The sequence below is a fragment of the Oncorhynchus nerka genome, linkage group LG23, assembly GCF_034236695.1.
Source record: "Oncorhynchus nerka isolate Pitt River linkage group LG23, Oner_Uvic_2.0, whole genome shotgun sequence".
NCBI classification, from domain to species: domain Eukaryota; kingdom Metazoa; phylum Chordata; class Actinopteri; order Salmoniformes; family Salmonidae; genus Oncorhynchus; species Oncorhynchus nerka.
The window spans coordinates 22916074-22941499 of NC_088418.1; the positions used below are offsets into that span (position 1 = coordinate 22916074).

The window sequence follows — 25426 nt, forward strand, 5'->3', positions numbered from 1 at the left end:
TCATGTTTGAGTTGATTTTCTTGTCAACCCATCTGCTACAAGACACCCCTGACCCTGGCCCCATACTGTAATGACAACAGAGTGGGGTCAGAGTTCAGACAGAGGTCAAACCAAAGAATAAATACTCTCGCTCTAGGTGTACATAATTAGATTGTCTGACAAGTTATCCAACAGCCCAATTAAAGTGGGATTTGATTTTACACTACACCGTGGACCTAAATGCTATAGGCCAATATGAATATTTGCACCTCCAAGAGCTTCCAAAGTGTGAAAAGTAAGAAATACTTGAACATGAGCTTCTCAAATATGAACTGTCCCATGATATCCATCCTGTATGGAGTACACGAGAAATATAGTAATGGATGCAACAGTCTAAATGAAGTGGTATTGTAATATTAATAAAGTGTCCAATAGCCTACAATTTCCCATTACTAATGCTAACCTTTCCAATTCAAATGTCCTCATCCAGACGTGGTCTTTGGTATGTGGTGGTGCTTGGGGATCTGGGTCAGGTGTTAGTGAGATGATTGCTGGTGTGACCGCTAAGCAGCGGCAGCGTGCATAGGGCTGAGATCCCCTTTCCTCCTCAGCTATTATGGGGAATGTGGCAGCTGCCTGCAGGGTGTGTTGGTTGGATCCCGCTGTACCTCACCGATGTGTGTGACCCTGACTATCTCTGATTTCATGAACCCTAAACCCGAAAATATGTCACAACCAAAACGAGAGCATTGGATTACTGATAAACATCACAAACCGTATCTCTGCTGTGTGCAGTGAAAAAGAGTGTGTGTGTGTGTTTCAAACTTAATGCAGATGAGCAACTGAAACCTCGTAGCAACCCAAATCACTGACTCCCAGATCTTATTAAATTACTAATAATTATATGGATTCCCTGTCCTAACGTAATGTACAGCTGTATGGTCATAGATGAATAGGTAAATACTGTAGCATGCACCCTAACTACATATAGAACAAAAGGTATAAGATACCTAGCAAACCTTTTTCAATTAGTAATGGAATTATTTAGCTCACACAGGCCTATAAAACCATTACTGAAGTGTAAATGGGTTGAAATACAGGCTTAATATGTGGTATACCTTGTAATTGGTGACATTATGTCATTTCAATGAAATTATAGTCTTTATATTTTTTTTTATTAAATAAAATGCACGTGGTACATCTTTGCATGCTCTACTTCTTACTAAAAAGCGGAACCTTCTCAACAAACTTGGAGGAAATATGTATGAAGTAGCACCGTTACCATGGAAATAAAATACATATCCGGACGCTCTAAAACGAAAAAGACAGGTGGGTCTGGTTTCAAAACAATTCTATTTGGAGTCAGTTTATCCTATTATAAAATAGTAACATTAAAGTAACAATGCTCTTTTGTGTCGACACATTTTGTTTACAAAGTATTTACAGTCAAATAGGAACGTTTTACACTGAAAACCTTGTTTTATTGTTCATAGGTTCGATAGCTAGCGTAACGACGCAACAATAACGCCTGAGCTAAAGGTAAACAATTAAGTAGAACGTATTTTGTACCCCTGTTGTCTTAGCTGACATTTGTAGCTACTGTGTTCATACATTATGGCATTTTCTTGCATACAGGAAAATGGACTCAGAATACTTGAAAAGGGGTATGGGAAAATGTCTCATAGAAGGATTAGCCGAGGTGGCCGAGCTTCGCCCCATGGACCCGATCGAATTTCTTGCACAGTGGATTTACAAGTATAAAGAAAACATGGACAATGAGGAGAGAGTGAGTAATGATGTTCAGACTATTGCAGCCTATATCCAAATGTTGTCTAGTCAATCTCATTCAGACGTGCTCTTTGGTATGTGTTGGTGCATTAGTTTATTTAGTAAATATTTTTCTTAACTCTTATTTTTCTTGAAACTGCATTGTTGGTTACCTGTTGTATTCGGCACATGTGACAAATAAAGTTGGATTTTATTAACTATGTCAACGCATACTTTTCTGAGCCTACACTGTTATTCAATGTTGCTAGATAACAGGACTATAAAAACACTTGAGTATACAATCATTAAGCTAGCATTGTGATATTATTGGAATATCTCTGATCATTGCAGAAAAAGGCCCTCCAGCAGCAACTGGAGCAGGAGCTGCAGAAAGCCACAGATGAGGCAGTGCACATGAGGCAGATGAAGGAGGAAGAATATAAAATCACAGGGGAAGTCCCAGAAGATCCCAAAGAAACAAAAGTATGTGTGTGTGTGTGTGTGTGTGTGTGTGCACAGCCGGCCCGTTCATTAGGCAGGATTAGACGGCAGATTGACGAGGGCGGCATTTTCTGAGCTAAACTGACCAAGACGCACCTCCACATAAAACCATAAAACCTCACATAATTCTGCCCAAAGACAATGACAATTTCTCGAAACCAGTGGCATATGGGCTTTTTAGGTGAGTGCTGATGCTGCCCTGACAAGCAGCGCCCACAGGCTGGAGGTAAAATGTATGACAATGTAATGAGCATGACACTTTTTACATCATGCAGGTTTCTCCGATCAAATAGCCTAACCTAAATGACGATAAATCAAATAAAAAATGTGCTGTCATGTTAACAAACAACATATCCTAAAAACAGGACAGGTCAAAGTTAAATGGACAATATGTCATGGACAATCACAACTGTTGTCCAGGAGTTTCACCCCATTGTCATGATCAGTGGTTTCAAGTTTGTATCTGTACATTTTTGAAAAGCTGGTCATAGGGAAAAATAAATACTTCTGCATTTCCCACTGTGTAAACACATTGCAAATAGGCTCACGATAACTCCTGATAGAGTTGGATAGCTAATATTCAGAGATTAAATATCATTAGTCACAGGAACCAGGACTACTATTTGGTGCGGTCTGAACCAGCCTTGATTTGGCTCAAACATAGTTTATAAATGACTTATTTTCAACTCTCATTCAGAATTTTTTTTTTGCCTGATTTCAACATCTGGAAAATACATATTTTCAACGTCTGTAAAATAAGTATTTTCAACTTTCATTTAGAACCAAAAATGAACCAGATTTCAATGTCTGGAAAATACGTATTTTTCAACATTCAGAAAATATGCCTTTTCAACATCCTGGGAAATATGTATTTTAAACATACGGAAAATACATTTTCACCTGTTATTCAGAACCTATTCAGAACCTAAATTGAACCTATCTTCAACGTCTGGAAAATCCGTATTTTAGTCGTCTTTTCAATGTAATTTTGCTTACTGTCTCGTCTAGGGTGGCAGCACGGCGTGGACCAGCCCTGTGTGTGTGTTTGTGTGTATGATTTAAAGCCCATGAGGGTTGAAATTGTGTTGTTATCTTTTCAGGAAGTTGAGGAAATACCTGCGACGCCTCCGCCAGCTCCAGTTTCAGAAAGGCCCAAGAAATTAAACCCTCCAACGCTTGCTGCAGTGGAGGAGGGCGATGATGGGGTATGGTTTTTGTAGAATTTTAAGACTTCCTCAGTTCCTCAGATATAACGTTTTCATGTGTTGTTTTCAAAACCATTTTTGATAGATTGTATGTTTTTGTGTATGCTTAATATCAGGGAATCTGTGATGTCTTATAAATGTTGGTCGTCTTAAATTAGATTTAACGTAATAAGCCCAGTGTAATCTCAAAATGGTAAGAAAACAAACCAAATTAGTAATATCTGTTTAGAATGTCCATGTTTTGACTAGATGTTCACAAGAGAGCTTCAACTGCATTTTGAAATATAGATTAGGAACAGAGAGTTGAGAATTTTATCGTCCAGGGTTTAATCTCATCAACACATCATCAGATATTTCAAGAGGACCCTACAAGGTCTGGTCAGAGTCAGACCACCGGGGTCATATCACCAGGTGTCATGGAGAATGAGCCGTTGAAATCAGAAGTATCCACCACCTCCAACTCTGAAAATGAGCAGGTCACTGAAGAAGTTCAAGACAAAGATAACACCAAACAGGAGGTGACATCCGTCCCAGAGCTCAAGAATACTCTGCTAAAATCTGTGTGCCTTTGGTGGCTGCTATACTATCCTCTCTAGGTCACCATTTCTTTCGCACCTCTGTATCATCTGAGGGCTTTTCCGGTTCTGTCCATTGGCTGATGATGACTGCTTCAGCACATTCTTTGCATGGCTTGCCCTCTCCCTGAGGTAAAAAAAATTGATTCAGAAAGGCTAGACGTGCAGGCTAGAGCTGAGAGCAGGAGGACTAGAAATCTACAGATGTGGATGAATGGCTGCAATGATTCTAATATTGTTTTGTCTCACAAACTGGTCACCAGGTGACTGATCAACCTGAAAAAAGTGAACCTGATGAATGTACACAAATAGAGGTAGAGTCAACCTCAGCACCAGAGAATGATGAGGGGGGACAAACAGAGGATCCACAAGACAAACACAAACCTCTTCATCAAGACCAAAATAAGGTGATGGCTCATACCAAACACAGACTGAAACGAGGGACATGAGAAATAACAAACTAGAAAAAGAGATAGAAAAGAACATGGATAAATGTGTGTCAGACAAGAGAGGGAGGAATGTCTAGACAAGACAGAAGGAATACATTGGACAAGTGCACAGTAAAGATCATAGATTACTGAAAAGAAGACAAGTCATTGTGTCTTGGGAGACAGTCAATGTTGTTTTCAGGACTGAAAGAGACAGTCAATGTTGATTTCAGGACTGAATGAATGAAAAGATGGTAGGAGCAAGAATAAAAGAATCAGGAAAGCTGAATAATCAACCCGAAAAAATATCTTCCTTTTGAGATGCAGTGAGGACATTTTTAGCCAGACAGTCACACTATTATCGAACAACACCAGAAGACGAGAGATAATAAGTACATTCAGTGAACTGAACCCAGTCATTTTTCTTCCAAAAACATTCTCAACAGGTGACTGATGAACCTGATAAACCTGAAACTAGTGAACCTGCTGATTCTACACAAGTAGAGCCAACCTCAGGACCAGAGAATGATGATGTCAAACCAGATGAGACTATGTCTGAGGAGGGACAGGAACATAAGGACCAAGAGAAGGTGATGGCTTCATGTGACACACCCAAGACAGATTAAAATGGTTGATTATGTATTTGTGTTTTTAGAGATATGCTGAGGATGTCTACCATCTGTTTTTACCCAAAGACGTAGCAATTGACAAAATAATATTCATTCAGGGAAGGAAAGACAAAATAAAGGGATGACAAACCAGGAGAAGAGAGAGGAAAGATCACGGTGAAATGAGTGCCAGAGAAGAAAATAAAATACAGTACCAGTCAAAAGTTTGGACACACCTACTCATTCAAGGGCTTTTCTTTACTTTTACTATTTTTTACATTGTAGAATAGTAGTGAAGACATCAGAACTATGAAATAACACATATTGAATCATGTAGTAACCAAAAAAGTGTTTAACAAATCAAAATATATTTTATATTTGAGATTCTTCAAAGTAGCCACCCTTTGCCTTGATGACAGCTTGGCATTCTCCCAACCAGCTTCACCTGGAATACTTTTCCAACAGTCTTGAAGGAGTTCCAACATATGCTGAGCACTTGTCGGCTGCTTTTCCTTCACTCTGCGGCCTCAACTCCTCACAAACCATCTCAATTGGGTTGAGGTCGGTTGACTGTGGAGGCCAGGTGGAGGCCAGGTGGAGGCCAGCTCAACTGATGCAGGACTAGATCACGCTCCTTATTCGTCAAATAGCCCTTACACAGCCTGGAGGTGTGTTGGGTCATTATACTATTGAAAAAATAAATGATAGTCCAACTAAGTGCAAACCAGATGGGATGGCGTATTGCTGCAAAACGCTGTGATGGCATGCTGGTTAAGTGTGCTTTGAATTCTAAATAAATCACTGACAGTGTCACCAGCAAAGCAGCCCCACACATCACACTTCCCCCTCCATGCCTCACGGTTGGAACCACACATGATCAGAACATCCGTTCACCTACTCTGCGTCTCACAAAGACACGTCGGTTGGAACCAAAAATCTCAAATTTGGTACTCGTCAGACCAAAGGACAGATTTCCACCAGTCTAATGTCCATTGCTTGTGCTTCTTGGCCCAAGCCTCTTTTTATTGGTGTCCTTTAGTAGTGGTTTCTTTGCAGCATTTCGACCATGAAGGCCTGTTTCACTCAGTCTCCTCTGAACAGTTGATGTTGAGATGTGTCTGTTACTTGAACCCTGTGAAGCATTTATTTGGCCTGCAATTTCTGAGTCTGGAAACTCTAATGAACTTATCCTCTGCAGCAGAGAGGCTGCATTCCAAACACTTAAAAGACCCATCATATTCCCTTAGCCCTCAAATTATGTGGACACTTCTGATGACGTATCATGACGTGTGACGAGTATACACTTGCAGGGCGAGGGAGGAAGGAATGATTTTTAAATGGACCACCCTTGCCCGGAAATTTGTCAATCGCTCATCCCGCTTTGATTGTGCTTTCAGCCAGCTTGTGGTTGCTTTTATGCGATTCAGTCAATTATGATTGCATGTATACTTATATTAACTATATCATTATTAATATATACCTACTGTATGATAGCTAGCAAATTAATTTCCAAAAGCTAACCAGACGTGTTTGTGCATTAGTAGCACAATCATTTATTTATTTACTCGATACTGACGTTGAGGTTTTAAGTTTTGGCAGACTTTTCTTAGTGGATGTACAAACATCGCAAATTGAATTATGGGGCGTTTCAGGCACCGAAGTGAACATAATTGTACTCTCGCAAACTCCATTAAAAATGAGGGCTGAGGGGCTCACATAGCAAATTTCCCTTGCTTGGCTAATCATTTGGACCGACGACAAATATGTCTGCAGGGATTCCCCCAAGGGCATAAGGCGAGGGTAAGTGGACGAGGATGTGTCTTTTATGAGTTTGAAACGCAGCCTGGGTCTTTCTTTCCTGTGGTGGTCCTCATGAGAGCCAGTTTCATCATAGCGCTTGATGGTTTTTGCGACTGCACTTGAAGAAACATTCAAAGTTCTTGAAATGTTCCGTATTGACTGACCTTCATGTCTTCAAGTAATGATGGACTGTCGTTCCTCTTTGCTTATTTGAGCTGTTCTTGCTGTAATATCGACTTAGTCTTTTACCAGCAGCAGAAGGCAGACGTTTTACGTGCCCCCAATCGATTGTGTTTTTTTGTTTGTTTATCTGCGTTGTTTGTAACTTATTTCGTTACTATTTTTGTACATAATGTTGCCCCTACTGTCTCTTATGACCGAAAATAACTTCTAGACATCAGGACTGCGATTACTCACCATGGACTAGCAGAATCCTTTTTCTTCTTTCACGACACCGGTGAGCCCGAGGCGGAGGATATACGGCTCCCTCTGGAACAGGCTCCGACCCCAGTGATCTGCATGAAGAGGAGGTAGAGAAAGAGAGGCTGGAGAACGGGCTGTCAGAGGCGATCGAATAAACCCCCACTCCCCTAAATTCTGCTAGCAAACATGCAATCTTTGGACAATAAAATGGATGGGTTATTGGGAAGATTAAACTACCAACGGGACATTAAAAACTGTAACATTTTATGCTTCACCGAGTCGTGGCTGAGTGACGACAATATCAACATACAGCTGGCTGGTTATACGATGTACTAGATAGAACAGCGGCGTCTGGTAAGACAAGGGGCTGCGGTCTATCTATTTTTGTAAACAACAGCTGGTGCACGATATTTAAGGAAGTCTCGAGCTATTGCTCGCCTGCGCAACCAGGGCTGGAAAAACCTTGGATCACTGCTATTCTAACTTCCGCGACGCATATAAGGCCCTGCCCCGCCCTCCTTTCGGAAAAGCTGACCACGACTCCATTTTGTTGATCCCTGCCTACAGACAGAAACTAAAACAAGAAGCTCCCGCGCTGAGGTCTGTTCAACGCTGGTCCGACCAATCTGATTCCACACTCCAAGACTGCTTCCATCACGTGGACTGGGATATGTTTCGTATTGCGTCAGACAACAACATTGACGAATACGCTGATTCGGTGAGCGAGTTCATTAGAACGTGCGTTGAAGATGCCGTTCCCATAGCAACGATTAAAACATTCCCAAACCAGAAACCGTGGATTGATGGCAGCATTCGCGTGAAACTGAAAGCCCGAACCACTGCTTTTAATCAGGGCAAGGTGACCGGAAACATGACCAAATACAAGCAGTGTAACTATTCCGTCCGCAAGGCAATCAAACAAGCTAAGCGTCAGTATAGAGACAAAGTAGAATCTCAATTCAACAGCTCAGACACAAGAGGTATGTGGCAGGGTCTACAGTCAATCACGGATTACAAAAAGAAAACCAGCCCAGTCACGGACCAGGATGTCTTGCTCCCAGGCAGACTAAATAACTTTTTTGCCCGCTTTGAGGACAATACAGTGCCACTGACAACGGCCCGCAACTAAAACATGTGGACTCTCCTTCACTGCAGCCGACGTGAGGAAAACATTTAAACGTGTCAACCCTCGCAAGGCTGCAGGCCCAGACGGCATCCCCAGCCGTGCCCTCAGAGCATGTGCAGACCAGCTGGCTGGTGTGTTTACGGACATATTCAATCAATCCCTATCCCAGTCTGTTGTTCCCACATGCTTCAAGAGGGCCACCATTGTTCCTGTTCCCAAGAAAGCTAAGGTAACTGAGCTAAACGACTACCGCCCCGTAGCACTCACTTCCGTCATCATGAAGTGCTTTGAGAGACTAGTCAAGGACCATATCACCTCCACCCTACCTGACACCCTAGACCCACTCCAATTTGCTTACCGCCCAAACAGGTCCACAGACGATGCAATCTCAACCACACTGCACACTGCCCTAACCCATCTGGACAAGAGGAATACCTATGTGAGAATGCTGTTCATCGACTACAGCTCGGCATTTAACACCATTAGTGCCCTCCAAGCTCGTCATCAAGCTCGAGACCCTGGGCCTCGACCCCGCCCTGTGCAACTGGGTACTGGACTTCCTGACGGGCCGCCCCCAGGTGGTGAGGGTAGGCAACAACATTTCCACCCCGCTGATCCTCAACACTGGGGCCCCACAGAGGTGCGTTCTGAGCCCTCTCCTGTACTCCTTGTTCACCCACGACTGCGTGGCCACACACGCCTCCAACTCAATCATCAAGTTTGCGGACGACACAACAGTGGTAGGCTTGATTACCAACAACGATGAGACGGCCTACAGGGAGGAGGTGAGGGCCCTCGGAGTGTGGTGTCAGGAAAATAACCTCACACTCAACGTCAACAAAACTAAGGAGATGATTGTGGACTTCAGGAAACAGCAGAGGGAACACCCCCCTATCCACATTGATGGAACAGTAGTGGAGAGGGTAGTAAGTTTTAAGTTCCTCGGCGTACACATCACAGACAAACTGAATTGGTCCACCCACACAGACAGCATCGTGAAGAAGGCGCAGCAGCGCCTCTTCAACCTCAGGAGGCTGAAGAAATTCAGCTTGTCACCAAAAGCACTCACAAACTTCTACAGATGCACAATCGAGAGCATCCTGTCGGGCTGTATCACCGCCTGGTACGGCAACTGCTCCGCCCACAACCGTAAGGCTCTCCAGAGGGTAGTGAGGTCTGCACAACGCATCACCGGAGGCAAACTACCTGCCCTCCAGGACACCTACACCACCCGATGTCACAGGAAGGCCATAAAGATCATCAAGGACAACAACCACCCGAGCCACTGCCTGTTCACCCCGCTATCATCCAGAAGGCGAGGTCAGTACAGGTGCATCAAAGCTGGGACCGAGAGACTGAAAAACAGCTTCTATCTCAAGGCCATCAGACTGTTAAACAGCCACCACTAACATTGAGTGGCTGCTGCCAACACACTGACTCAACTCCAGCCACTTTAATAATGGGAATTGATGGGAAATTATATAAAATATATCACTAGCCACTTTAAACAATGCTACCTAATATAATGTTTACATACCCTACATTATTCATCTCATATGTATATATATGTATATACTGTACTCTATATCATCTATATCATCTACTGCATCTTTATGTAATACATGTATCACTAGCCACTTTAACTATGCCACTTTGTTTACATACTCATCTCATATGTATATACTGCACTCAATACCATCTACTGTATCTTGCCTGTATCTTGCCTATGCCGCTCTGTACCATCACTCACTCATGTATCTTTATGTACATATTCTTTATCCCCTTACACTTGTGTCTATAAGGTAGTAGTTTTGGAATTGTTAGCTAGATTACTTGTTGGTTATTACTGCATTGTCGGAACTAGAAGCACAAGCATTTCGCTACACTCGCATTAACATCTGCTAACCATGTGTATGTGACAAATAACATTTGATTTGATTTGATTTCTGAGGTAGAGTTTCTCATGATAAGCTGCAGACCTCACTACCTACCGAGAGAGTTTTCATCTATATTCTTTGTAGCTGTTTACATACCACCACAGTCAGAGGCTGGCACTAAGCATTGAATGAGCTGTATTCCGCCATAAGCAAACAAGAAAACGCTCACCCAGAGGCGGCGCTCCTAATAGCCGGGGATTTTAATGCAGGGAAACTTAAATCAGTTTTACCAAATTTCTATCAGCATGTTAAATGTGCAACCAGAGGGAAAAGAACTCTGGACCATCTATACTCCACACACAGAGATACATACAAAGCTCTCCCTTGCCCTCCATTTGGCAAGTCTGACCATAATTCCATCCTCCTGATTCCTGCTTTCAAGCAAAAATTAAAGCAGGAAGCACCAGTGACTAGATCAATAAAAAAGTGGTCAGATGACGCAGATGCTAAGCTACAGGACTGTTTTGCTAGCACAGACTGGAATATGTTCCGGCATACCTCTGATGGAATTGAGGAGTACACCAAGTGCATTGATGACGTCGTCCCCACAGTGACCGTACGTACATACCCCAACCAGAAGCCATGGATTACAGGCAGCATCCGCACTGAGCTAAAGGCTACAGCTGCCGCTTTCAAGGAGCGGGACTCTAACCCGGAGGCTTATAAGAAATCCTGCTATGCCCTCCGACGAACCATCAAACAGGCAAAACATCAATACAGGACTAAGATCGAGTCGTACTACACCGGCACTGACGCTTGGCGGATGTGGCAGGGCCCCCAAACCATTACAGACTACAAAGGGAAGCACAGCCTAGAGCTGCCCAGTGACACAAGCCTGCCGGATGAGCTAAACTACTTCTATGCTCGCTTCGAGACAAATCACACTGAAACATGCATGAGAGCCCCAGCTGTACCGGAAGACCGTGTGATCACGCTCTCCCCAGCCAATGTGAGTAAGACCTTTAGACAGGTCAACAGTCACAAGGCTGCAGGGCCAGACGGATTACCAGGACGTGTACTGCGAGCATGCGCTGACCAACTAGCAAGTGTCTTCACTGCCATTTTCAACCTCTCCCTGTCCGAGTCTGTAATACCAAGATGTTTTAAGCAGACCACCATAGTGCCTGTGCCCAAAAACACTAAGGTAACCTGCCTAAATGACTACCGACCTGTAGCACTCACGTCTGTAGCCATGAAGTGCTTTGAAAAGCTGGTTATGGCTCACATCAACACCATCATCCCAGGAACCCTAGACCCACTCCAATTTGCATTCCGCCCTAACAGATCCACAGATGATGCTGTCTCTATTGCACTCAACACTGCCCTTTCCCACCTGGACAAAAGGAACACCTATGCGAGAATGCTATTCATTGACTACAGCTCAGCGTTCAACACCATAGTGCCCTCAAAGCTCATCAATAAGCTAAGGACCCTGGGACTAAACACCTCCCTCTGCAACTGGATCCTGGACTTCCTGACAGGCCGCCCCAGGTAGTAAGGGTAGGTAACAACACATCCGCCACGCTGATCCTCAACACAGGGGGCCCCTCAGGAGTGCGTGCTCAGCCCCCTCCTGTACTCCCTGTTCACTCATGACTGCATGCCCAGGCACGACTCCAACACCATCATTACATTTGCAGATGACACCGCAGTTGGCCTGATCACCGACAACAACGAGACAGCCTATAGGGATGAGGTCAGAGACGTGGCTGTGTGGTGCCAGGACAACAACCTCTCCCTCAATATGATCAAGACAAAGGAGATGATTGTGGACTATAGGACAAACAGGACCGAGCACACCTCCATTCTCATCGACGGGGCTGCAGTGGAGCAGGTTGAGAGCTTCAAGTTCCTTGGTGTCCACATCACCAACAAACTAACATGGTCCAAGCACACCATGACAGTAGTGACGCGGGCACGACAAATCTATTCCCCCTCAGGAGACTGAAAAGATTTGGCATGGGTCCTCAGATCATCAAAAGGTTCTACAGCTGCACCATCGAGAGCATCTGGTTGCATCACTGCCTGGTATGGAAACTGCTCGGCCTCCGACCGCAAGGCACTACAGAGGGTAGTGTGAACGGCCCAGTACATCACTGGGGCCAAGCTTCCTGCCATCCAGGACCTCTATACCAGACGGTGTCAGAGGAAAGCCCTCTAAATTGTCAAAGACTCCAGCAACCCTAGTCATAGACTGTTCTCTCTGCTACCGCACGGCAAGTGGTACCGGAGCGCCAAGTCTAGGTTCAAGAGGCTTCTAAACAGCTTCTACCCCTAAGCCATAAGACTCCAGAACATCTAGTCAAATGGCTACCCAGACTATTTGCATTTCCCCCCCCTCTCCACACCACTGCCACTCTCTGTTGTCATCTATGCATAGTCACTTTAATTAACTACCTACATGTACATACTACCTCAACTAACCGGCACCCCTGTTTAATTCTTGCTTTTCTCTTATTCTTATCCGTATTTTTTGAAACGGCACTGTTAGTTAGTGGCTCGTAAGTAAGCATTTCACTGTAAGATCTACACCTGTTGTATTCGGCGCATGTGACTAATAAGATTTGATTTGATTTGAAATAGTGCTGTATTCTGTATACCACCCCTACCTTGTCACAACACAATTGATTGGCTCAAACTCATTAAGAAGGAAAGAAATTCCACAAATGAACTTTTAACAAGGCACACCTGTTAATTGAAATGCATTCTAGGTGACTACCTCATGAAGCTGGTTGAGAGAATGCCTATTGTGCAAGCTGTCATCAAGGCAAAGGGTGGCTACTTATTAAATATATTTTGATTTGTTAAACACTTTTCTGGTTACTACATGTTTCCATATGTGTTATTTCATAGTTTTGATGTCTTCACTATTATTCCACAAATGTAGAAAATACTAAAAAATAAAGAAAAACCCTTGAATGAGTAGGTGTGTCTAAACTTTTGACTGGTACTGTATGCCTAGACAAGACAGAATGAGGAGTCAAGTCTGAAGGAGGAAGGTGTTGTGAGGTGTTCAGTCAACCAAGAATTAACAGACAGGGATCAGAATATCGGAGGAGAAGGCGATATTGCATGTGATGTCAGAGGCAGGCTTAAAACATGTTTTTATTACTCAACCAGTTTCCCTCTGACAAACTCAACATAGGAGACCGATAACCCTGTCCCAAGTGACACTATTGATCGCACACAAGAAGGGGCAGCCTCAGAGAGTGATGATGTCAGACCCGATGTGACGCAATCTGAGGAGGGAGTGGAGGAGGGAGCGGAGATGTCACAGGGGGCACTTGAACATACAACTCCTGATGACCAAGCCAAGGAGAAGGTTAACATGGAGAAGGCTTTTGTTTCGAAAGACATTTACACTGTTCAACTACAATGATAGCATGCATAACATATAAGAAGACATTCTCAAGAGTGAATGACTAAGGAAAACAGGTATAAACAGTGTATCAGTTCCATCTAAACCCGGTTCTTTTTTTTCAGGAGGAAGATGAGGAAGAGGAGGACAACTAAGATGTGGAATGATCATTTTCCTACATTATCTGGACCAAGACGTTAGTTCAAATGCAATGATAGCCTAAAGATCTATATGTTATAACATTCTACATCTTATAAATCAGTAGAGAAGCTCGACTGACGCCTAATGAAATGCATGATGTCCCCAAGAGGGAGATAAATATGTCAATTTAACAAAATGTCTATTCAGTTTGCTTTTAATAAATTTGTGTAAAGTTGTGCTTCCAATTGTATTTATTATGAATGCCATTTAATGCCATTTAAGCAGTCAAATGTTTAATTGATGTGGTGATTCTTTTTCTGGTTCTTGTAGTTAGAAAAACTATGGCAGTAGGCAGGACACTAGATATGATCAGTTTATCATGTGCTCTTTGAACGCTACAGATGGATGTGCCACATGGTTGATGGTGATAGCGCCATTCTGAGGCTGCGTTTAAACAGGCAGCCCAATTCTGAAAATGTTCCATTGGTATTTTGACCAATCACATCAGATCTTTTCACGTCAGTTATTTTCAGAGCTGATCTGATTGGGCAAAAGACCAATAAGTGACAAAATATCAGAATTGGGCTGCCTGTCAAATCGCATCTTTAACGCAGTGTAATTGGCCATGCCTGTGCGGCATCAATCCAATCACTTTGCTGGCGAGACAGCGACTGAATAGCTCACATGACATTTATCTATGTACTTTCGAAATAACTTGTGAAATATCAAAACAACGATTGGGCTGGATTTAATTATTCGGGGATTTAAACCCAGCCTGCAACGTGTGAGTCAGAAGGGGCCAATCTATGCCAAGGGTTGACCGCGTGCCTCCATTGTTGAGCGTGTTTATGGGCCAAGAGTGGTTTCGTGTTGAATTTCCGTCCTTATTTCGATACAAAGACTGATTTTGCGATGGATGTTGTGGTCCAGTCATTGGGCGCAGTTGTTACCTTAATCGCTACTGGTTTGCGCTCTTTCAGCGACTTGTTTTTGACGCAGCCATCGAGAGCCACCCTCAAACATTTAGAGGAGACTGACCTCAAACCATTGACAGGAGGTATGTTTCTAAAATACTTTCTAAATGTATTGTGTTATCTGACGTATTGGTGTACAATGGATGGTCACAGAATGTATTGGTGACAATTGCAATTTTCCCCATAGGCCTATCTGAACTGAAATAGCCTTGCCTGAACCCGATTTTATTTTATCAAATCGGTCAGAAAATAGCATTTTGAATCATGCCAGTTTCCCCTCATGACCTCGACGAGCCACAATATTTAATAAACTTATTTTAACATATACTTTACGGATTGTCAGTGAATTTGGTCCTTTTGGCGGTTGATTTAACGTATCCACAGGAAATTATAATTGTCTCCCATTCCTACCGCCAAAAGGACTAACTGCACGGACAACCGGTAATGTATGTTCAAATATAATTTTATTCAACATTCGGTCTTGTAGAGTTCTAGAGGTAACTGTCCTGATCTAAATGTTAAGTTTTGCCCCACAACGTCGGGTTTCCATGCAACCCGTGACATGAATGTGCGTAATTGTTAACCTTGCAACTTCTTTCTCACTTAGCGCGTAAGCCATTGAAGGCCAAATGTTTATGGGAGAAGTCTGGAGCGGTTATCATGGCAGTAAGGCGGCCTGGATGATTTTTGTGCAGAGAGGTATAGTTTAAGTTACTGTTTACCTCTGCGTTTGTAAACACTTTATTACAGAATTTATTTGATTTTAACAGTAACACTGAGGTGTAAATCCTTATTTGCGTATTTTATTTCCCGGGGTGTGTTCTGAGTGAATTTGAGGTACAAGTACCATGTTTGCTAGTGACAGACATGATTGTTGCATTTGGCTTTCATCAAACCGATTTGATTAGTTTAGAATTGTTTAATATCTTAAGTATAAGATGGATCAGTCAATGTGTATGCAGACACACAGCTATAAAAAAACAATTGTAAAACATCTACTTGCAACAGAGCATGCTGGGATATGAGACACTCGTATTAACGTCAACAGTCCTAAGGACACAATGTGGTGATTCCACTGACTCAAATAATACTTAATTTGATTTGTCACATACACCAGATGGCTGCAGTGAAATGTGGTGGTTTACAGGGTTATCCATAGTAGTATGGTGGCCCCTAGAGAAAATTAGTGTTAAGTGCTTTGCTCAAGGACTCGTTGTCAGCTGGGTATCTGACCCAGCGACCTTTCGGTTACTGGCCCAAAGCTCTAACCACTGGCTACCTGTCGCCTGCAGGTATTCACCGCAGGTGGTGACAATTTAAATCACCCCACTAGAATCAACACTCTGCCATGACTCAAATCTTTTGACCTCAACACTGGGACTTTGACGTCATTAAATTTGCTGCATATTATCAATATAGGCTACTTCATGCTGATTTCTTCTGCCGGGCTGTGGTCTGATCTAGGCCCTGTGTCTGTCATTTGACAATTGGCTAATGTGGTGCAATCCTCCAGGAGGCCGCTGAGCTGTCCTTTCTGAAGCCCCAGCTGGACGAGCTTGGGGTCTCTCTGTATGCCGTAGTGAAGGAGAACATCGGCACAGAGATCCAGAACTTCAGACCCTACTTCAATGGGGAGATCTTCATTGATGAAAAGGTGCATAAGGCTGAATTTCACGGTCTAATTTACAGGAAATGAATCCTCTTGTCCAATCAGTGCCATTGTGGGTCATATCTCAACTAGTTATGTATGTACCACATCTAATCTGACATGATTATTGCACTATGAATAGAGCAATTTGTTGCAACTCCAAAGCCTTCTGTTTTTGTCACAGAGATGTTTCTATGGGCCCCGCGAGCGTAAGATGGGTCTGTTGGCGTTTCTCCGTCTGGGTGTGTGGATGAATGGTCTGCGAGCCTTCAAGAACGGCTTCTTAGGAAATGTGTTTGGAGAAGGCTTTGTGCTGGGTGGGGTGTTCGTCATTGGAGCAGGCCAGCAGGTAGGTCTTCTCAGGAAATATTCATTTCGCCATCTCACTGATGCATGGGTAGTAAAATAAGTGTTTTGAGGGAAATGCTGGCAAAATGGAGCCACGAAGTTAATATCCTTTTCATCTGCAGGGTGTACTGCTGGAGCACAGGGAGATGGAGTTCGGGGATAAGGTCAACATTCTGGATGTCCTGAAAGCTGCCAGAAAAGTACAAACTGAATTTGTCTTTGGAGAAGTAATGTGATAGAAACTGAAACAAATTCCACCCAATTTAGGAGGTAGATGCAGTCTTGTTTGTAGTTGCCGTGTTCTCTCTGGGATCTGCAGGGGCTTGTCCTGCTGATGTGTAGGTGCTGTGTTGGGCTGTCGGCGTGTGTTTATGATGGTATGTGTCTAAACTCTGTTGAGGGACCAGACTTGATGCTTTACACGCAAGTCTCCCCATTTGGTCGACACACAGCAGACGGGCTACCTGAGGACCTGAAAGAACTCTGTTTGACAATAAAGATCTTGTTATGCATCAGTACCTCTCTGATCTCTTTTCTCTGGCTAGGTTAATGATTGACTTGACACACGTTTTCACATGTCTGTTTCAGAAATGTCTCTAATTTAATCATATTGACTGCTCATGTAGTAAATCTTATTGTTAATGTGACACATGTTTTGGTTATATTGGCAACTACAATTAGTTAGGTTTCCAGTGTTTAATGATGTGCATTTGTCTTGACTGTTTTAATAAGACTTGGGCTAGCTCTAGGCACCTTAAAGTCAGTCACTGTATTTTTAGTGTGTGTAAGGGCTGACGGCCGCCCCAGGTAGTAAGGGTAGGTAACAACACATCCGCCACGCTGATCCTCAACACAGGGGGCCCCTCAGGGGTGCGTGCTCAGCCCCCTCCTGTACTCCCTGTTCACTCATGACTGCATGCCCAGGCACGACTCCAACACCATCATTACATTTGCAGATGACACCGCAGTTGGCCTGATCACCGACAACAACGATACAGCCTATAGGGATGAGGTCAGAGACGTGGCTGTGTGGTGCCAGGACAACAACCTCTCCCTCAATATGATCAAGACAAAGGAGATGATTGTGGACTATAGGACAAACAGGACCGAGCACACCTCCATTCTCATCGACGGGGCTGCAGTGGAGCAGGTTGAGAGCTTCAAGTTCCTTGGTGTCCACATCACCAACAAACTATCATGGTCCAAGCACACCATGACAGTGACGCGGGCACGACAAATCTATTCCTCCCTCAGGAGACTGAAAAGATTTGGCATGGGTCCTCAGATCATCATAAGGTTCTACAGCTGCACCATCGAGAGCATCTGGTTGCATCACTGCCTGGTATGGCAACTGCTCGGCCTCCGACCGCAAGCACTACAGAGGGTAGTGCGAACGGCCCAGTACATCACTGGGGCCAAGCTTCCTGCCATCCAGGACCTCTATACCAGACGGTGTCAGAGGAAAGCCCTCTAAATTGTCAAAGACTCCAGCAACCCTAGTCATAGACTTCCACGGCAAGCGGTACCGGAGCGCCAAGTCTAGGTTCAAGAGGCTTCTAAACAGCTTCTACCCCTAAGCCATAAGACTCCTGAACATCTAGTCCAGTGGTTCGATCGAACCCCAGGGGTTCGGCGGAGGTCAAGACACACATCCGACTCATGTGATTCGTGATGACACGCCCCGCTTGGCCATCATTGGCTGCAGGTGATCACGCTACATCGCTTGGCCTATCTGTGCTGCAGGGAATTTGGTGTGCTCAGTAGTCGACTTGTGACTGCCGTGATGGTACGTCTTGTGATTTCTTTCTTAATATTTTAATCCCTTCATGCTTACTATGTCGAGCAAAAAAAGAAAGTGGTCGGACGAATATGTACAATATGGATTCACATGTATAACGGAACGTGATGGGAGTCAGCGTCCTAACTGCGTGATTTGCAATGCCAAGTTGAGCAATTCTAGTCTACCACAGGCAAAACTAAGAGAACACTTCCTTAAGCTGCATGGAGATGGAAAATACAAGAACACAACGCTCGCTGAATTCAAGGTGAAGGGAGCCAGATTAGATGAAAAGGCTACTCTGCCTGTTCTCGGCTTTGTACCCATCAACAAACCGATCCTCACAGCATCGTACGAAGTTGCTTACCTGATCGCAAAGCAGGGCAAACCATTGGTGAAACACTCATAAAACCAGCTGTGTTGAAGATGGCGAATATCATGCTGGGAAAAGAGGCTGAAATTCCTCTTTCAAATGGACACCATCAGCGACAGAATAGGAGACATGAGCAAAGACATCTTGGCTCAAGTAGTTGCAGATCTGATTTCAAGCCCGGCAAAATTCAGCCTTCAACTCGACGAGACCACAGACGTTTCCAATCTAAGCCAGCTTGCTGTATTCGTGCGCTATGTGAAAGACGACGTGATAAAGGAAGATTTTTTTTATTTTGTAAGCCTCTTACAACAACAACTAAGGCAGCCGATGTGAAGAAACTTGTGGATGACTTCTTCAAAGACAACAATCTTTCGTGGGATATGGTTTCTGCAGTTTGTTCGGACAGCGCTCCAGTCATGCTGGGAAGAAAGTCTGGTTTTGGTGCGCTAGTGAAAGCCTATGCACCACACATCCTTGTTACTCATTGTACTCTGCACAGGCATGCGTTGGCAACAAAAACCTTGCCTCCAAACATGGCAGAAGTATTAAAAATTGTAGTGGAATGCGTGAACTATGTGCGAACTAGTGCTCTGAGGCACTTCAGTGAGCTGTGTAAAGAAATGGGCTCTGAATTCGAGATACTTCTGTACCATTCTAACGTTCTGTGGTTATCCCGGGGGACAGGTGCTGAATCGTGTTTTTGCCGTGCGTGTGGAATTAGCCCTGTTTTTGCAAGAGCACCAACATTGTCATGCAGATTGCTTCAACAATTCTGAGTTCATTCTCATTTTAGCGTACATGGCTGATATCTTCGCAGCTCTCAATCATCTCAATCAAAAGATTCAGGGCGGTGGAGTCAACATCATCGAAGCGGAGGAAAACCTGAAGGCTTTTCAAAAAAAGCTACCGTTATGGAAACGACGAACAGAGAACGATAACTTCGCAAACTTCCCCCTGCTGGACGACTGTATGTAAGATCGAAGATGTATCTGGAATCGGAGACATTTCTGTACCCGCGGAACTGAAGCAAGCAATTGCCACGCACTTAGATGAGCTTGCAAAGTCTCTCGACGGATACTTCCCTACAAGAGAGTCATATCCAGCATGGGTGAGACAGCCGTTCACATTTAGTGTTGAGACAACAGATGTCAATGATGAATACCTCGATGAAATCATTGAAATTCAGCAGAGCCAGGTTCAACAGGAACTCTTCAGAACAACAATGCGTTCAATGTTTTGGTGTCAACAAATGGTAACGTACCCTGTTATTGCTAAGAAAGCTCTGGAGATTTTCATATCGTTTGTTACAACATATCTTTGCGAGCAATCATTTTCGAGGATGCTGGACATAAAAACTAAGAAAAGGAACAGACTTTGTTGCGAAAATGACATGAGAGTGGCACTTGCCAAGGTGAAGCCGCGCATTTCTGAACTGGTCTCTGAAAGGCAACAGCAGAAGTCACAGTGATTTGCAGTAAATATTAATTATTTTTTTGTTTTTGTGTGAAAATCATGTTTTGATGATTTTGTTCTTTGAACACAGTGATGTTGATGCACGGTTCATTTTGTGCACCAGTAAAACATATACCTATGTTTTGAATTTGAAAAAAATCTTTATTTTATTTTTCCAATTAAGAAGGGTTCGGTGAATGCGCATATGAAACTGGTGGGGTTCAGTACCTCCAACAAGGTTAAGAACCACTGATCTAGTCAAATGGCTACCCAGACTATTTGCATTTCCCCCCCTCTCCACACCACTGCCACTCTCTGTTGTCATCTATGCATAGTCACTTTAATTAACTACCTACATGTACATACTACCTCAACTAACCGGCACCCCGGTTTAATTGTTGCTTTTCTCTTATTCTTATCCGTATTTTTTGAAACGGCACTGTTAGTTAGTGGCTCGTAAGTAAGCATTTCACTGTAAGATCTACACCTGTTGTGTTTGGCGCATGTGACTAATAAAATTTGATCTGATTTGAAATAGTGCTATCTTCTGTGTACCACCCCTACCTTGTCACAACACAATTGATTGGCTCAAACTCATTAAGAAGGAAAGAAATTCCACAAATGAACTTTTAACAAGGCACACCTGTTAATTGAAATGCATTCTAGGTGACTACCTCATGAAGCTGGTTGAGAGAATGCCTATTGTGCAAAGCTGTCATCAAGGCAAAGGGTGGCTACTTATAAAATATATTTTGATTTGTTAAACACTTTTCTGGTTACTACATGATTCCATATGTGTTATTTCATAGTTTTGATGTCTTCACTATTATTCCACAAATGTAGAAAATAGTAAAAAATAAAGAAAAACCCTTGAATGAGTAGGTGTGTCTAAACTTTTGACTGGTACTGTATGCCTAGACAAGACAGAATGAGGAGTCAAGTCTGAAGGAGGAAGGTGTTGTGAGGTGTTCAGTCAACCAAGAATTAACAGACAGGGATCAGAATATCGGAGGAGAAGGCGATATTGCATGTGATGTCAGAGGCAGTCTTAAAACATGTTTTATTACTCAACCAGTTTCCCTCTGACAAACTCAACATAGGAGACCGATAACCCTGTCCCAAGTGACACTATTGATCGCACACAAGAAGGGGCAGCCTCAGAGAGTGATGATGTCAGACCCGATGTGACGCAATCTGAGGAGGGAGTGGAGGAGGGAGCGGAGATGTCACAGGGGGCACTTGAACATACAACTCCTGATGACCAAGCCAAGGAGAAGGTTAACATGGAGAAGGCTTTTGTTTCGAAAGACATTTACACTGTTCAACTACAATGATAGCATGCATAACATATAAGAAGACATTCTCAAGAGTGAATGACTAAGGAAAACAGGTATAAACAGTGTATCAGTTCCATCTAAACCCGGTTCTTTTTTTTTCAGGAGGAAGATGAGGAAGAGGACAACTAAGATGTGGAATGATCATTTTCCTACATTATCTGGACCAAGACGTTAGTTCAAATGCAATGATAGCCTAAAGATCTATATGTTATAACATTCTACATCTTATAAATCAGTAGAGAAGCTCGACTGACGCCTAATGAAATGCATGATGTCCCCAAGAGGGAGATATATATGTAAATTTAACAAATGTCTATTCAGTTTGCTTTGAATAAATTTGTGTAAAGTTGTGCTTCCAATTGTATTTATTATGAATGCCATTGAATTTTTTTAAGCAGTCAAATGTTTAATTGATGTGGTGATTCTTTTTCTGCTTCTTGTCGTTAGAAACATGGCAGTAGGCAGGACACTAGATATGATCAGTTTATCATGTGCTCTTTGAACGCTACAGATGGATGTGCCACATGGTTGATGGTGATAGCGCCATTCTGAGGCTGCATTTAAACAGGCAGCCCAATTCTGAAAATGTTCCACTAATTGGTATTTTGACCAATCACATCAGATCTTTTCACGTCAGTTATTTTCAGAGCTGATCTGATTGGGCAAAAGACCAATAAGTGACAAAATATCAGAATAAGGCTGCCTGTCAAATCGCATCTTTAACGCAGTGTAATTGGTCATGCCTGTGCGGCATCAATCCAATCACTTTGCTGGCGAGACAGCGACTGAATAGCTCACATGACATTTATCTATGTACTTTCGAAATAACTTGTGAAATATCAAAACAACGATTGGGCTGGATTTAATTATTCGGGGATTTAAACCCAGCCTGCAACGTGTGAGTCAGAAGGGGCCAATCTATGCCAAGGGTTGACCGCGTGCCTCCATTGTTGAGCGTGTTTATGGGCCAAGAGTGGTTTCGTGTTGAATTTCCGTCCTTATTTCGATACAAAGACTGATTTTGCGATGGATGTTGTGGTCCAGTCATTGGGCGCAGTTGTTACCTTAATCGCTACTGGTTTGCGCTCTTTCAGCGACTTGTTTTTGACGCAGCCATCGAGAGCCACCCTCAAACATTTAGAGGAGACTGACCTCAAACCATTGACAGGAGGTATGTTTCTAAAATACTTTCTAAATGTATTGTGTTATCTGACGTATTGGTGTACAATGGATGGTCACAGAATGTATTGGTGACAATTGCAATTTTCCCCATAGGCCTATCTGAACTGAAATAGCCTTGCCTGAACCCGATTTTATTTTATCAAATCGGTCAGAAAATAGCATTTTGAATCATGCCAGTTTCCCCTCATGACCTCGACGAGCCACAATATTTAATAAACTTATTTTAACATATACTTTACGGATTGTCAGTGAATTTGGTCCTTTTGGCGGTTGATTTAACGTATCCACAGGAAATTATAATTGTCTCCCATTCCTACCGCCAAAAGGACTAACTGCACGGACAACCGGTAATGTATGTTCAAATATAATTTTATTCAACATTCGGTCTTGTAGAGTTCTAGAGGTAACTGTCCTGATCTAAATGTTAAGTTTTGCCCCACAACGTCGGGTTTCCATGCAACCCGTGACATGAATGTGCGTAATTGTTAACCTTGCAACTTCTTTCTCACTTAGCGCGTAAGCCATTGAAGGCCAAATGTTTATGGGAGAAGTCTGGAGCGGTTATCATGGCAGTAAGGCGGCCTGGATGATTTTTGTGCAGAGAGGTATAGTTTAAGTTACTGTTTACCTCTGCGTTTGTAAACACTTTATTACAGAATTTATTTGATTTTAACAGTAACACTGAGGTGTAAATCCTTATTTGCGTATTTTATTTCCCGGGGTGTGTTCTGAGTGAATTTGAGGTACAAGTACCATGTTTGCTAGTGACTGACATGATTGTTGCATTTGGCTTTCATCAAACCGATTTGATTAGTTTAGAATTGTTTAATATCTTAAGTATAAGATGGATCAGTCAATGTGTATGCAGACACACAGCTATAAAAAAACAATTGTAAAACATCTACCTGCAACAGAGCATGCTGGGATATGAGACACTCGTATTAACGTCAACAGTCCTAAGGACACAATGTGGTGATTCCACTGACTCAAATAATACTTAATTTGATTTGTCACATACACCAGATGGCTGCAGTGAAATGTGGTGGTTTACAGGGTTATCCATAGTAGTATGGTGGCCCCTAGAGAAAATTAGTGTTAAGTGCTTTGCTCAAGGGCTCTATCAGCTTGGGTATCTGACCCAGCGACCTTTCGGTTACTGGCCCAAAGCTCTAACCACTGGCTACCTGTCGCCTGCAGGTATTCACCGCAGGTGGTATCAATTTAAATCACCCCACTAGAATCAACACTCTGCCATAACTCAAATCTTTTGACCTCAACACTGGGACTTCAACGTCATTAAATTTGCTGCATATTATCAATATAGGCTACTTCATGCTGATTTCTTCTGCCGGGCTGTGGTCTGATCTAGGCCCTGTGTCTGTCATTTGACAATTGGCTTATGTGGTGTAATCCTCCAGGAGGCCGCTGAGCTGTCCTCTCTGAAGCCCCAGCTGGACGAGCTTGGGGTCTCTCTGTATGCCGTAGTGAAGGAGAACATCGGCACAGAGATCCAGAACTTCAGACCCTACTTCAATGGGGAGATCTTCATTGATGAAAAGGTGCATAAGGCTGAATTTCACGGTCTAATTTACAGGAAATGAATCCTCTTGTCCAATCAGTGCCATTGTGGGTCATATCTCAACTAGTTATGTATGTACCACATCTAATCTGACATGATTATTGCACTATGAATAGAGCAATTTGTTGCAACTCCAAAGCCTTCTGTTTTTGTCACAGAGATGTTTCTATGGGCCCCGCGAGCGTAAGATGGGTCTGTTGGCGTTTCTCCGTCTGGGCGTGTGGATGAATGGTCTGCGAGCCTTCAAGAACGGTTTCTTAGGAAATGTGTTTGGAGAAGGCTTTGTGCTGGGTGGGGTGTTCGTCATTGGAGCAGGCCAGCAGGTAGGTCTTCTCAGGAAATATACATTTTGCCATCTCACTGATGCATGGGTAGTAAAATAAGTGTTTTGAGGGAAATGCTGGCTAAATGAATCAAATGGCGCCACCGAAGGTAATATCTATTCCGTCTGCAGGGTGTACTGCTGGAGCACAGGGAGATGGAGTTCGGGGATAAGGTCAACATTCTGGATGTCCTGAAAGCTGCCAGAGAAGTACAAACTGAATTTGTCTTTGGAGAAGTAATGTGATAGAAACTGAAACAAATTCCACCCAATTTAGGAGGTAGATGCAGTCTTGTTTGTAGTTGCCGTGTTCTCTCTGGGATCTGCAGGGGCTTGTCCTGCTGATGTGTAGGTGCTGTGTTGGGCTGTCGGCGTGTGTTTATGATGGTCTGTGTCTAAACTCTGTTGAGGGACCAGACTTGATGCTTTACACGCAAGTCTCTCCATTTGGTCGACACACAGCAGACGGGCTACCTGAGGACCTGAAAGAACTCTGTTTGACAATAAAGATCGTGTTATGCATCAGTACCTCTCTGATCTCTTTTCTCTGGCTAGGTTAATGATTGACTTGACACTTTCACATGTC

At 43.2% G+C, this 25426-nt stretch overlaps 1 protein-coding gene and 2 pseudogenes across 3 annotated transcripts; all 3 read left to right on the plus strand.

Moving 5' to 3' along the window:
* Positions 1–1272: 1272 nt before the first annotated feature.
* Positions 1273–14093, plus strand: dydc2 (DPY30 domain containing 2). 3 transcript variants are annotated; one of them, XM_029628735.2, is made up of 10 exons: positions 1273–1308; positions 1473–1518; positions 1615–1765; positions 2098–2229; positions 3348–3452; positions 3803–3970; positions 4291–4434; positions 4902–5045; positions 13495–13671; positions 13833–14093. In XM_029628735.2, the coding sequence occupies exons 3-10, from the start codon at positions 1619–1621 to the stop codon at positions 13860–13862; spliced, it is 1047 nt and encodes a 348-aa protein (XP_029484595.2). In that variant the 5' UTR covers positions 1273–1308; positions 1473–1518; positions 1615–1618; the 3' UTR covers positions 13863–14093. The 3 variants fall into 3 exon arrangements, with proteins under 3 accessions (XP_029484595.2, XP_029484596.2, XP_029484597.2); XM_029628736.2 differs by lacking the exon at positions 3803–3970; XM_029628737.2 differs by lacking the exons at positions 3803–3970; positions 4291–4434.
* Positions 14094–14464: 371 nt separating this feature from the next.
* Positions 14465–17333, plus strand: LOC135563947 (peroxiredoxin-like 2A; annotated as a pseudogene).
* A 5155-nt stretch (positions 17334–22488) lies between these two features.
* On the plus strand, positions 22489–25365 carry LOC115106507 (peroxiredoxin-like 2A; annotated as a pseudogene).
* The last annotated feature ends 61 nt before the right edge of the window (positions 25366–25426 follow it).

What these genes read in the sequence shown, in the direction of transcription:
- dydc2 (XM_029628735.2), top strand. Translation starts at nt 1,619, where the DNA reads ATGGACTCAGAATACTTGAAAAGGGGTATGGGAAAATGTCTCATAGAA. An exon ending in TGGAGGAGGGCGATGATGGG is followed by an intron (nt 3,453 to 3,802) that starts GTATGGTTTTTG and finishes ACACATCATCAG; the next exon opens with ATATTTCAAGAGGACCCTAC. An exon ending in AACATAAGGACCAAGAGAAG is followed by an intron (nt 5,046 to 13,494) that starts GTGATGGCTTCA and finishes AACTCAACATAG; the next exon opens with GAGACCGATAACCCTGTCCC.